Source organism: Caenorhabditis elegans, chromosome I, assembly GCF_000002985.6.
Source record: "Caenorhabditis elegans chromosome I".
Classification (NCBI taxonomy): Eukaryota; Metazoa; Nematoda; class Chromadorea; order Rhabditida; family Rhabditidae; genus Caenorhabditis; species Caenorhabditis elegans.
In genome coordinates, this window is record NC_003279.8 from 5937292 (window position 1) to 5951098 (window position 13807).

General features: G+C 33.2%; 3 protein-coding genes and 1 non-coding gene across 4 annotated transcripts; 2 read left to right on the forward strand and 2 right to left on the reverse strand.

The window, feature by feature from the left end:
* Positions 1-185: 185 nt before the first annotated feature.
* Positions 186-1585, forward strand: air-2 (Aurora/IPL1-related protein kinase 2). Its single transcript, NM_059313.9, has 5 exons — positions 186-260; positions 310-418; positions 495-862; positions 926-1199; positions 1300-1585. Exons 1-5 carry the CDS (start codon positions 193-195, stop codon positions 1396-1398), a joined length of 918 nt encoding a protein of 305 aa, NP_491714.1. The 5' UTR covers positions 186-192; the 3' UTR covers positions 1399-1585.
* A 3513-nt stretch (positions 1586-5098) lies between these two features.
* Positions 5099-8360, forward strand: gpa-14 (Guanine nucleotide-binding protein alpha-14 subunit). Its single transcript, NM_001025795.3, has 9 exons — positions 5099-5195; positions 5282-5368; positions 5536-5658; positions 6418-6723; positions 6772-6900; positions 7058-7187; positions 7590-7788; positions 8015-8133; positions 8181-8360. The coding sequence occupies exons 1-9, from the start codon at positions 5128-5130 to the stop codon at positions 8244-8246; spliced, it is 1227 nt and encodes a 408-aa protein (NP_001020966.2). The 5' UTR covers positions 5099-5127; the 3' UTR covers positions 8247-8360.
* Positions 8252-10349, reverse strand: B0207.7 (Protein kinase domain-containing protein). The gene is made up of 8 exons (NM_059315.3): positions 10267-10349; positions 9800-10060; positions 9489-9746; positions 9066-9233; positions 8895-9016; positions 8568-8840; positions 8466-8514; positions 8252-8421 (listed from the first exon to the last, which is right to left on the reverse strand). The coding sequence occupies exons 2-7, from the start codon at positions 10049-10051 to the stop codon at positions 8466-8468; spliced, it is 1122 nt and encodes a 373-aa protein (NP_491716.1). The 5' UTR covers positions 10052-10060; positions 10267-10349; the 3' UTR covers positions 8252-8421.
* Positions 10350-12104: 1755 nt separating this feature from the next.
* On the reverse strand, positions 12105-12157 carry B0207.16. Its single transcript, NR_050153.1, has one exon. It is a non-coding gene; the product is annotated as an Unclassified non-coding RNA B0207.16 (non-coding RNA).
* Positions 12158-13807: the final 1650 nt, after the last annotated feature.

A 13807-nucleotide genomic window follows, 5' to 3' on the forward strand; every position in this document is an offset into this window, starting at 1 on the left:
TTTTTGAAATCAAAGCAGAATTAGTCCTATTTTTATTCTACATAAATATCTAAATGTATTCAATTAAAAATTGGGCCATTGAACTTCTAATTAATTCAATTTATAAATTTATCGTGATGTTTTCTTTTAGTTAATTTGTCCTTAATCGTGCCGTCTATTTTATTTCTTCATAAAAAACTTTTCAGTTCCGACATGGAGAATAAGCCACCTGTAATCAACCTTCCAGAGAAGGAAACTGTGAATACTCCACAGAAGGGAGGGTAAGAAATCAAGGTTTTAAAAGTTTATAAATTATTCTTGATTTTACAGAAAATTTACTATTAACGATTTCGAGATCGGAAGACCACTGGGAAAAGGAAAATTCGGCAGTGTTTACCTGGCTCGCACAAAAACTGGACATTTCCATGTAGCGATCAAGGTAACATATTGATTTATTTTGTATTTATTTGAATTATCATTTTTCTGACATCCGTTTTACCCATACATATTTTCAGGTTCTATTCAAATCGCAACTCATCTCAGGAGGCGTCGAGCATCAATTGGAGCGTGAAATTGAGATTCAATCTCATTTGAATCACCCGAATATTATCAAGCTCTACACATATTTTTGGGATGCGAAGAAGATCTATCTCGTTTTGGAATATGCCCCCGGAGGCGAAATGTACAAGCAATTGACAGTGAGCAAGAGATTCTCAGAGCCAACAGCTGCAAAATATATGTATGAGATCGCAGATGCTTTGTCATATTGCCACAGGAAAAATGTGATTCATCGCGACATTAAACCGGAGAATTTGCTTATCGGATCACAAGGAGAATTGAAAATTGGAGATTTTGGATGGAGTGTTCATGCTCCTTCGAATAAGTGAGTTTATCCTCAAATTTAGGAAATCTAGATGTTTCCAAAAATTCACTGTCATGTTTTCAGGCGCCAAACAATGTGCGGAACAATGGACTATCTCCCTCCTGAAATGGTGAATGGAGCCGATCACAGTGACGCAGTTGACTTATGGGCAATCGGCGTTCTCTGCTATGAGTTTCTCGTTGGAAAACCCCCATTCGAGCACGAAGATCAGTCCAAGACATATGCGGCAATCAAAGCGGCACGGTTTACTTACCCTGATTCTGTGAAGAAGGGTGCACGAGATTTGATTGGAAGATTGCTTGTCGTTGATCCCAAGGCTCGCTGTACGCTTGAACAGGTTTGTTATTGATTTCAGCTTAGTGGCCAACATATTATCAGCACACAGAAGTACACTTTTGTAGTGTTCTTAATTATCATAATTCATTAAATTATTACAGGTGAAGGAACACTACTGGATCCAGGGAATGATGGAGGCAAAAATTAGAGCTGAGAAGCAGCAAAAGATTGAAAAAGAAGCAAGTCTTCGGAATCACTGATCAACTACTGATTTTCCCGTCCTTCTTTCAATCATCTCGTCTGTCTGTCAAATAAAGGATCTCATCACATTTACTAGAAATTTTAAAAAGTGAAATAACTTGTCAACCAATTTTTCATGTAGTTTTTGTTTCGCGAACTCTATTATTCCCAATCGTCTAACCCCATTCATTCAACATAAATTTATTTTCTTTTCTCGTTCTCCATCTTTCTCAATATATCTACAACAACTCAATTAGTACCTCCCGAGATTTTCTCCTTTTTCAGATGTCGCGTAGACTCGCACTCGGAGCAGCTGCTTCTTTTCGTTGAGGTTCATTTGCATTTTTAGATTTTTGAGAAAAAAAAAAAAATAAAATTTAAAAGCGACAAGAAAATTTCGATTTTCTTTAGGATTATTTTATCACACCGTGCGACTTTATAGTCCCAAAAGGAAAAATAACAACTAAGCTTAGTACTGAGTACACTTGAAATTTCAAAACATGAGGTTTTTGAAATTCACGTGCTCCAACAATTTCAAGCACTTCTTGTGCCCTTTTTAAGTCCTCGAAAACTTATAATTTTTTCAGTAAGTGGTGCGGGGACATTTTCAAAAAGTTGTTTTTCTCAAACAAAGCATATTTCACAAGATGTCATTCTGGACAACAAAAAATTAAATTAAATTTTTAAATTACAGGGAACTTTTACCGATTAAGCGCGGGCGGTGTAATTATAGGTTTCGATGATGTGGTACTTTGGCTATAATTTAGTTATACAACTAGAATTTTCTAATTTTTTTATTTTCTTTCGAGATTTCTGAGAACACATTTTTATTTGAGAACTCATGCTAATTGCTGAACCGTTTTCTCCGATTTCTTCAAAAATCTCACATTTTTTGTCTGATTAAGAAAATTAAAGTTTCATTTTTCACTTGTGAATAACGCATCTTTTGAAATCAGAATGCAATCGCGCTCCAACGCCAAATAGAAAGACTCCGCCCCGATAATTTGGGTCTCGTTAGGTATTTGCGGAAAATACGTAAATGTATTATTTTTCCAAAATTTTCATTCAGTTTCGTTGATTTCACTCGTTTTCAATCATTTTTTCGTGAAATTTTGTTGTTCATTTTATTATAGCAAAATATAGCCAAAAATAGCCAAAAATTCGAAAATTCTATTAAACTAGGGTAATCGACGAAAATAGCCAAAAGTATGACTGGCGGAGCACTCTGATTCCAATGTTTGTGAACCTTATGATTTTTCAATTAATGAACCTGAAATTTCGACGTACTTAGCTAACTGAATAATCAATTAAAAATAGTCCAAGTAGTGACGTCTCACTTTTTTTCGAATGCGGATATTGAAAAATCAGCTGCTGCCGAATCGACAATCATCGATCTCCTAACACTCTTCTTACCTGAAACTTCTTGAGTCACGGTTATTTTCAACAAAAAATGATTTTTTTATGTGTTGGTTTCTGCGTTTATTCGTATTTGGAACTATGTAGAAGTCAAGTACGAACATGCAAAAACACGATACATAACCAAGATATGGGCGGAGTCTAATACATGCATCACACAATTGTTAGAAAAACAATTTTGATAATAAGTATTTTCTTAAAATATGCTCCTCCCATATCTTGCCTTTTTTTTTGGTGTTTCATTTTCTGAATTTTTTTGTACTTTTCTTTTTTCTCATTATACAAGATGTACGAAATAATAACTATCTTCGAGTAAATGATTATTTGAACTTTTAATTTTTATTCCTCTCTTCGTCTTCTTCTTCTTTTCTTCCTTCCGCTCCAAAGAATACTCACACCACATATCAGCATATTTTGTCGTTTTCCTTGTCTAGTTAAGACATTCATCTCGCTTTCATATTTCTCCGCTTCTTTTCATTTAACAGGTGCAATATTTTTTTTTTTCTATTAACAATAAGATTTTTTTTTCAATTTTTATTATTTCAACAAATAGGCATGTACCAACTTTGGCTGAATTGAAACTTTTAAAAGTTATTTTTCATTAAAAACTTTTTTTTAAAAAATCAATTTTTTACTTTGTTTGCCTATTCTGAACTGCCGAGAATTTTTTTATTTCCGAATAATAATTGGATTACGGTTACAAAACAGAGTTTTTATGACACGCCCGCGAAAAAAATCGAAGGTGAGTTTTCTTTCCTTGGTGTTTTTTTTTACTTTTTATATTTGCTTATTTCAAAGTCTGTAGAAATAATCCAAAGCGAAATTTATTGAAGACCATGATTTCTAGAAAAACACAATAATACTTTTTGTAGGGCAGATTTTTTGTTTTGAAATTGATTTCTACGCTGATCCATATTTGAGTAGAGGTCTATCAAAAACATTTATCACTTTAGATATCTCACTTTTCTCATAAAACTTTTTCTAAAAAATTACAATTCAATTGAAAATCAAATCACAAAAACTCAGAGTTTGGATTTTTGGTTCATACAAGTTGCAATTATTATATACATTTCCTATAAATTAACTTGTAGCCTTATCCATACTATAAACAATGTTTGTTTCTTTAAACACTTCACACTAACTTTTCTGATCGTTCTATAAATCTCGCAATTTCTTTCCAATTTTTCTTTCACATCTTTCTCTCATTTTTCAGAATATTTCTGTTTCCAATCCCAAAAACACAACACCCCTCTATGTCTCCATTTGGCGAGAACATAATTGAGTGACGCAAAGAAATTGGAAAATTGCCAATTGGATGTAGAGAAAACGAGAATGAGATACAGAATGGTGGCTTGAAAATAGGTGGAATTACTCACGGAGAGTAACAGAGTTGTGTTTTATGCACTTTCAGAAAATAAAAATGATACTGGTCTTCAAATTTTTTAAGTAAATTTTCGAATTTCTGCTGCATATTCCCCATTAAAAGTTGCATGATTTTGGGAGTATTTTTTGGGAGTATTTCGAAGCTGTACTTTACGGCAAACTAGCCTGAAACTCGCCATTTTTTTTCCAAAATTATTTGATAAAATTTAAATTTCAACGTTAAGTTCTTAGAATCAGATGTTCAAACTACTCATTTTTTAAGTCTGATCAACTCAAAACTTATCGACAATTAGACCTCTATGTATCAGTTTAAGTTATTTCTGTAGTTTTCATTTCGAAGTATGATAGTTTTTGATAGAAACAAATATTAGCATTTCTCTGTTTTACCTGGTGAACTTGCTAGGTGTGCATAAGCATTGGAAAACGTTCAAAATTCACAAACTGTAAAACCTGCACTCTATAAATTTGTAAAAATTTCAGTCATACTACTTTGTTGAAAGTATATCGATTTATATCTTTTATATTGTTTGTTGTTATTTTAAATTATGATCATTCTTTTGTTTCTACCATAAATTTTAATATTTATCTCGATTTCCCCGAGTTCCGTTTCAAAATTTCTTGTCTCTCGAGCGTTGAGCTCGAAACTGCTCATTAACGTTTTTCACGGCTCTCCGCCTCCTTCTTTTCACAATCCTCAACTACTATTTTCCATCTTTCGTTCTCTCTTATTTTTCAGTTTTATGACTGATAATATGTATAACTGGATGATATGAGTAGGTTATATCTCTGGAGTATTAATTAATTTCATGTTACTTAAGAGCCCTTCTTCTTACTTTTCCCCCACATTCTTCACAATCCACCTCCGCGTATACTATTTTCCGTGAATATTTTTGTGTTGGTCTTTATATCATTTTCGCCGTATTTCAGGACATTATAGTTGAGATTTATTAATGGCGTTTAGTTGTTTTGACAAGTTTAGTTACACGTATTGCTATCAATGTATGCATGGACCAGACGGGTAGGTCAAACATTTTTGATAAGCCAAAATGTAGATTAAGATGCAACTGTATTTTTATTATTAGTACGGAAACTTATAAAATTCAGGTGTATGGTACCCAGCCGAAATGGAGAAGGAACCGAATTGTATGCACATTCTGAAGAGCTTGAAGCAAAACTGAGAGAGCTTGCCAGGTAAATCAGAACACTTTCAAAAACAATTTTTTTTTGTTTTACAAGCCATGTAGCTTTTGCATTTGTCTTGAAGATTTGTGTTTCTAAATCAGAAGTGAATATCCCACTTTTTGATATTTCAGTCTGGTATTGTATTTTGAGCCGTTAACGTACATTTTATGTTTCAGAAGAGGGCATATGGAAATTGAAAAAGAATTAGCATTGGAAAAGAAAACGTATGGATCACATATCAAAATACTCATTCTTGGAGGACCTTTAAGTGGAAAGAGTACAATTTTTAAACAAATGCAGTGAGTTGAAGGTTGTAAGAAAGAACAAAAGTCATGAATGAAAAAAAAAAGTTTGAGATGTAATTTGGAAGATTTTAGCAGTTGGTAATGATATTCGAAGATGTGCATTCAACCAGCAAAATAAAATGAATTCCTATTGACTTTTTCAATATTTCCCACTATACTCACGAGCTGTTCAAGTTAAAAAAAATTTGTTATCATGAAAAATCTGATACTGCAAAAATAGAGAACTTTACCATGTCGAAGCATGTTGGAGTCGCATCTCACCCGCTTCTTCACTCTCTCCCTTCTTGCACCTGCAGCCTTGTGTGAAATTGCCGTTCACATGATTTTTTTAAAGACGGTCAGGCAAGGGAATGGCAGATGCGGGTGTAAAGTAAATAGTACCACGTGGAAGAGCTCGATCACAGCTTTGACATTGCGGACTAATGGTGCACACAACGCCAACGAGATCGGGTACAGTGGCCACATTACGACTTGCAGCCGGTCGTTACGTGCTCATTGCGATTGATGGTTTTGTGATGTGCATATTTGAGCTCACTGAAGGATTGTGCACATTTCAAATCAACTGGTGTACTCAATAGCTGCATTTTTTTAATTTCAGAACCACATTAAAATAAATGAAAGTTTGCAATGCGTGACTGGGTTTTGAAACCTGGGGTTACGGCTGGGTTTGGCAAAGATTTTAAATGTTTTGTAAGACTTTTGAAAATAAGATGCATGTACATGCGCACAATCTAAACGTATCTTTTTTCTCAGAATTATTCACGTCGACGGGTTCAAAACCGACCAAGAATTAATACAATATAGAGGACTTATTGATAACAATATAAGGGATATATATCTACAATTAATTGCTGGTTCACGTGTAGTTGGTATACCTCTGGATCCAATTGAACATATTACATATGAAATTGATGAAATCTATGCTCCAATGTCTGATGCATTTTCTGTTCGGACAATATCAGAACTTTTGGAACCTTTGACAGAGTTTTGGAATTCCAAACAAATTCAGGAGATTTATAAGAGAAGATGCGAGTTCGAGTTATTGGATTCAACTAAATAGTGAGTGATTATAGTATAGTTACAGATAAGTAATAATATAAATTTAAGTTATTTGGAGAATCTTACACGAATAGCTGACCCAACATATTTACCTAATCAGGAAGATATAGTTCATTCAAGAAAAGCCACGATGAGCATTAACAGCATTGTGTTTGAATACACTGGAGTCTCATTACTGTAAGTCTTTTTTTGCTTTTAATATAAATTTAAACCATTAAATGAGATGTGGAGAAGTATACATTTAGCGATTTTTATTGTTGAACATACACAATTTCTGGTTTAGCAACATCCTAGTGAAACTGAAAATTTTAGATTTTTTCCTCTTTTATTTCAGAATGATTGACGTGGGTGGTCAAAGATCGGAACGAAAGAAATGGTTGCATTTGTTTGATGATGCCAAGGTTGTACTTTTTGTGATTGATTTGACAGGTTATGCGAAAAGATCAGAAGAAAGTCGAATGGAGGTAAAATACTTCGAAACTTTTCAGTTTAAAATTTCTAGAACTTGGATATTGAGAATTGTAACATTTGTATTCAGTTTTTCTGGGCGGTAAAAATTTCCCATGCCAGTTTTTCATTGTGTATAAAAGTATAAGAAATATACCTTCTTCCTCCTATTCGAGGTGGATTGTGCTGCCTCCATTCTCTTTTCCTGTGCCCAGCCTTGTGTGCATTTTGTGAATTATATTCACGTTTTGCTGACTTGGGAGCAGACTGGTAGAATACCTAATAATACTAAATCAGTTCTAAAGACTATACTTTCAAAGTTTCAATTACTCAAGGAAAACATGAGTATAGTCTCAATCAGTTCAATTAAAAAAAACAATGTCTAGACATAAAATTCCCAATTGATCATATTTTTACAGCTAAGTCGATTTCCAAAATTCTTTCGAGACGTTGGATCAAATGCCTATGATATGAAAGTTGCACTCAAGATTTTCAATGAAGTTGCAGCAGCAAGTGCATTGGCAAACGCTGTATTTTTATTATTTTTTAACAAAGTTGACTTGTTCAAAGAAATTCTTTCACAGGTCAATCTTCAGCCTTGCTTTTCCAAATTTGACGGTAAGAAGCATTAAAATCAGGGCACGACATCGAATTTTGTTTATAAAAATGAAAGAACCAACTTTGCAATTTTTCTTTTACTATTAGTCACCAAGCTAAATAGAGAAAGTGATCGTAAATATTGTGAAGTCAACCGTATCAGCCTTTTTCTCAAATTCTAAATTTTTCGAATCTTGAATAATTTTTAAGCTCCAAAAAAAAATTAGTTTTACACAACAATTTTCAGGAGAGAATACTTACGAAGAGACGAGTAAATACATTTGTGAAAAGTTTATTCGAGCAGCTAGCTCGAAAAAATCAGTATTCCCCCATTTCACAACAGCAACAAACACGGAAAATGTTAAGGTAAGCGAAAATTACTGAGAAAAAAATTAATTTTTTTCTCATTTCAGTTAGTATTTCGCGCCTGCATGGAAAGTGTATTTAAAGCAAATGCAAAAGCAACGGGCCTTTCATAACTTCCTTTTAAAACATTAATTTCATTGTTTATCATAGACATTGTTCATTTCTACACATTTCATTAAATAAGTTTTTCGAATGAAAAAAAAAATGTAAAAAAACTATGAATTCAATATTCCCGAGTATCGATTTTTATCACACAAGTTGACGACAGAAGACGATCGTAAAATTAATCTGAAAAATAAAACTGAAAAAGTAAAATTTAAAATATTCCCAACCTAAAATGGCATCAAACGACTGAATGCTCGATTGAGTCCAGCGGCAAGTCTGAAATACTGAATATTCTCATTAAAAATGACATTTACCAAATTGAACAGTACCTCCCCAATTTCTTATCTTCCTGAGTGGCATCACTTTCAGTTCCAATTGTGACAACATTTGATTTCTCATTTTCATAACTATCCAAATCTGTTGTAGTGTCATCCGTATCTTCTTCCGAATCCGTATCATTGTTTAGAAAATGTTCTTCATAGAACGCAGATCCTTCTTCAAAATCCATTGGTTCAGATTCATCAATTTCAAGACGGGCATACATTTGTTGGAAATGGTTGAGCATCATTTGGTAGTCAGGAGTTGAGTCAAATTTAAGTTGGCTAAAAATTCCGACGAAATTTGGAAAATCAAGTTTCCCAAAAATTATAACTCACCGAATATGTTCATACATAAGAGCAATCTCGCGTGGACATTTGAAAAATAATTTTTTGCCAATCTTTTTCTTCATCTTGCTAACCAAAATTGTTTTATCCTCGTTATTCCATGGAAGGCTTCCCTGAAAATATTATTTGATTATAAACAGAAAAAATCAATCAAAATCTTACAAGGAACATTTCAACAGTTGAGTAAAGCCACGCCCACAAATCATCTCGTCTTCCCTGATCACATTCATCATGTGCATACGTGCTACAGTAATTGCTGGTGCCCATGAATCCTGGTGTTTTGCGAGCAGCTCGATGACGCATTGTGTTAGTAGAAGGGTCTAGTTCCAGCTGAAAAAAATCAGTTTCAGATACCGTATTTCTTATATTATAACTTTCTACTGCCGGTAAAACGATCGGTCTGAGAACGCTGTGATTCCGTTTTTCATATTACAAAATACACGGAAGACAAGGTCAGACTAAAAACCGCGATCTGTGATTGCTAGTGATACCATTTTAGTGTTCAGAGAGAGGGAGATCGTTCTATGAAAAAAAGACAATATGTAATCAACCGAGATATAATTCTTAAAATAATTGATTCCTTACATATTTTCGGCTGAATCCCAAATCAAAAAGAAGAATTCTTCTAGACGATGCATGCCATCCACAATTGCTTCCCTTCACATCACGATGAATGATTCCAGAAGCATGCATGTCACGAAGTGCCTCCAAAAGTTGAACAGAAAGTCGAGCAGCCGTGGATTTAGAAAAATGCTTGTCAGGCATCATTCTTCGAAGTCTTGAAATTGGACGAGCACACAGGCTCATAGCCATTATGTTCACTTGTTGCTTGTTCCAAGTCAACTGAAATTAGAAAAATGGCAAACAGTGAAGCTCAATTTTACTTTTAAACCCACTCGTTTAGCAGTATAAAGACGGCAAAACCCAGGCGACCACTGCAGTAATCTCAAAATATGAGCTTCATTTTTCAACGTGTCATCACTTTCTGTATCCACGAATTCAGTCTTCAGCGCCATATCAAATCCATTCTTTCGAACTTGATACACAGCACCAAATCCTCCGGATCCGAGTTTCTTAATAATTTCAAATTGAGAAATTACTTCTCCCGTTCGAAAGTCCGGCTTCGCAATTGACGATGAAGTTGACATTGATTTTCTCTGGAATTATGAAGTCTTTCAAGTAACTTTACGGAATAACCACTGAAATATCTTTAAAAACCTTGTAAGATCTTAACTTAGGAGTTTCAAGTTTTCTCGTTTTAAAAACTTGTGAATTGTTCAAAAATCGAAAAAGGTTCGTGATTTTTCAAGCCGACTTGCTAGAACTTTCTAGAACCTTTGGGTTGCACCTACGAACGACTTACCTGTCAAAGAGTGTACAGCAGAAATAGAAAACACAAAGAAATAATAAACACAACCAGAAATAAATGTGATATATTAATATTATTCGTTGGGAGCAAAACGTGGAAAATTAAAAAAATAAAATTGATGATGGCAGTATGACAACACGCTATTTTGACGTTACGGAGTTCTCCTTTTCTGTTTTTATTGGAAATAATTATTTTCATTGACCCAAATTGTTTGTGTCGATGTTATGTCTCATTTGAGATTTTTTCCTTTAAAAATCAACACCTACCTCTCGGAATTTTGGTCCGAATTTTTTTGTAGTTTTTTCGGGGTAGGCAAACACTGTGGAAGCTTAAAAAAGCTTTCAACAATTGAGAATACTCAAAACATTTTCAGAATATTTGGTTATTCCTAAGCACCTTTCAAATTTGACAATTCTGCAAAAAAGACAGTTTCAGCGATTCTACAAGCTTTGAAGTTAGCTCTCATAGTGCATTTTAAACAATTTCAGATGGAATCTTCCTCTGGTAAATCGATTCTGATCGATGTCGAAGTATGTCGAAGCTGGGTGTACCAGCGTGGATTGGACTGACTTCGACGTCGATCAGAATCGGTTTACCAGAGTTTAGTGGGGTGACTTTACTTTTTTTCATTCATAATTAAAAAAGATTTTCGAACTTTTCAAGTACTTTGTTTAAATTAATGGTCACTCAAATAGTTGGTTCATTCAAAATTAACCCACCCATCTGCAACAATTTCCCATTTCCTATCTTTTTCTTCGTTTTGCATTTGTTTTTATTCATTCATCGATTCTCTTGAAACTCATTTCAAGTGTATCTCTCCGGAACAATCGCGTGTCATCAGAAGGGACCTCATTCTTTTTTTTCTCGTTTTCTCTTTCACTTCGTTTTTGGCAATTTATTTGAATTCACACTTTGGTACTTGTTTTGTGATATCAATTCTTTCAAGATTTTGTTTTGAGATAATTGCAACAGTTTTGTTGCGTCATAGTTCGAAAATGTATTTTTAAAATTAATTATGAAAGGTTCTAAATATTTTTCAGGCAAAAAAATGTGAGACATTGTCTTAAACTCTACTGAATCAAAATTTACCCTCTGTGAGGTTACTGTAGAAGTGATTGTAGGGCTATAGTATTTGCACTTCTTTGCTGTTTCAATTAAATGCTGATTGAAACTAGAAATATAATGAATTGAACTATTCAAAAAAGGTTCTACTTTTAGTTAGAAAGTTTTAGCATTTCAAGCAAGTTTGAAATTGAACAAAACCAAATTTTCAAAATGAAACGTACACTTACTATTAGAGTGTTTTAAAATTGTTTTCATGTTAATTTTTAACTTTATTGGCTCTGTGTGTGCTGTACGCGAAAATGTATTTTATTGACATTTCCAAAACATCAGTTTTGTAAAGCATGTAAATCAACTACATAAATACTATTCTCTTCATATTATTCAAACCTAAATGTCAATCACTCATATGACAATAAGAATCAACAGAAAAAGGGCAACAAGCAATTTCCTTTTCGGATATCTATGCACTGAAACGACGTCTTTATGTATTATTATTGTTTTATTCCGACTTGCATGGATTTCTTGGAACAAATGTGGAAATAATGTAAAACGACATTTCAATGGTTATTTGAACATTCCAGGCAGTAGTTTTTCGTTGTAGCTCTAGTTTTAAAGTGGTTAGCCTTGGGATTTGTAGAAATATTTAATTTTCAGTTTACAGTTTTTGGATTTTTAAATTGAGTATCCCTCTTTTTATTTTAATTTTAATGTATACCCGTTGAATTTAAATCAGTATAAAATTGTTTAAAACATCACTAGGTGTCTTCCGTTCGATTATTTTGGTCAGGACGTAGGCTCAATTATGAATATTTATGAGAGCTCTCCAGAGAGCAACGCGGCGATCTATACACTAAAATATCGAGTGTTTCCATTCTTTTTTTGTTTTGTTTTGTTCGGATTTCTACTCAAGTTCACAAGTGCTAATTAGCTGAAATTCCATTATTTAAACCATTCTATTAATTTTTCATAATATTCTGCATTTTATGGATTCCGAAGATAATATACCGTATTTCCTCTATTAGTATTGCATGCAAGACTAATTTTCAATTGGCTAGTAGGGGTGCATGGCTAATAGAAGAAGTACGGTAGCTACAAAATATAGTTGCAAGACAAGATTTCTTCAAAATAAAGTAACAAAATAAATTACGACAATGATTCTTTTCTTTCTTTATGTTCACCTCGAATTAGTTTATTTCCATAACAAAAAAAATGAAACCAAACGAAAACGTTCAGAAATCAAGAGTAGTGAGCCAACGTCGTTGTCAATAGCTTGGATCGTGAGAAAATTTACTGCTTCTATTCATTATGGTGAGTCTTTTCTTTTCCTTTTCATAAAATAACGTCTGTGAGAAAAATGGAATCAGAAGAATTAAGGTTTACTTCAAATGGCTAAAGTTAGGTTTGATATTAAACCTCAAATCGATTATATCTAGTTGTTGCAAGTTGCAACTCGAAACTTTACGTTAAAAACATTATTTTGAAAAAAAATGTATGCCTTGATTAGTATATCTTTATTCAAAATCGTCCTTTTGCCAAACTATTAGATTAATCAGTCAAAGTGTACCGTCACTTTGCAAAAAGTGTGTGCTTTTTGAAAAATGTAACGTAAAATACAAAAAAGCATACAAATCCATTATGGCATAGTCTATCACAAGTTCCAGCTACAAATAGAATGTAAGAATTGGAAAAATAATCCCAGTGAGGCACTGATTATAAAGCATCTTCATTTTTCTTCTCGTCTCTTCATATATTAGCCCGATTAAACATCGTTCTTCATCGTCTTCATCCTCCCCTGTTTCCTCCCTTTTTAGTCTCATTTCTCATTGGCTCTTCCTATTTTTCGATGAAGAAGGCTCACCTCCGATTAAATGCTCTTTTTTTCATTGGATTTCTCGCGATTTTATATAATCTTAACATTGGTTTTTTGATTGGAATTGACAAATAAAAATGTAGAAACTAATCGCATCATTGCAAAAATGAATCTACTTTCCATATCGATCTGTCTTTTTGATTTCAATGTCTGACTTACTTTATTGTTAGGTCAATATTTTATTGTAACTTTCTCAGAAAAAAAGTCATGAAGGTGCCAGTGAGAAAACCGTTAAAACCCCATATAGTTTGAAAAATACCAAATATCATAACAAACATTTTTTTGTTTTAAAGTTTTATTTTCAGAGTCAAAAAATGACGATTACTGAGTTTCGCGACTCATAATTTTGGAGGTGATCAAAATAACAATTTCTATTACTAATTTTATACTCAAATAATTTTACATATATTTGTATCTAAACATTGTAGGGGCTCAAACAAGCTATATTGCACTACTTAAAAAAGCCAAAATTTTTTGCAAAAGTAGCAATTTATCAAAAGTTGGATTTCAAATTCTCAATGATCTAAATGTTTTTGAATTAGAAAAAAGGAAATTCGGATTTCCACCACAATATTATTAGCTTTGTTTTCATTTAAAACG

Bases quoted from the DNA above. Each gene is read 5' to 3' on its own strand.
- B0207.7 (NM_059315.3), bottom strand. From the start codon at position 10,051: ATGTCAACTTCATCGTCAATTGCGAAGCCGGACTTTCGAACGGGAGAA. The intron at 9,234-9,488 runs GTAAGGAATCAA...GATTTTTTTCAG, and splicing joins TGGGATTCAGCCGAAAATAT to CTGGAACTAGACCCTTCTAC. The intron at 8,841-8,894 runs GTGAGTTATAAT...CGGAATTTTTAG, and splicing joins CTTATGTATGAACATATTCG to CCAACTTAAATTTGACTCAA.
- gpa-14 (NM_001025795.3), top strand. From the start codon at position 5,128: ATGGCGTTTAGTTGTTTTGACAAGTTTAGTTACACGTATTGCTATCAA. The intron at 6,724-6,771 runs GTGAGTGATTAT...TATAAATTTAAG, and splicing joins TTATTGGATTCAACTAAATA to TTATTTGGAGAATCTTACAC. The intron at 8,134-8,180 runs GTAAGCGAAAAT...TTCTCATTTCAG, and splicing joins CAAACACGGAAAATGTTAAG to TTAGTATTTCGCGCCTGCAT.
- air-2 (NM_059313.9), top strand. From the start codon at position 193: ATGGAGAATAAGCCACCTGTAATCAACCTTCCAGAGAAGGAAACTGTG. The intron at 419-494 runs GTAACATATTGA...ACATATTTTCAG, and splicing joins ATTTCCATGTAGCGATCAAG to GTTCTATTCAAATCGCAACT. The intron at 863-925 runs GTGAGTTTATCC...TCATGTTTTCAG, and splicing joins GTTCATGCTCCTTCGAATAA to GCGCCAAACAATGTGCGGAA.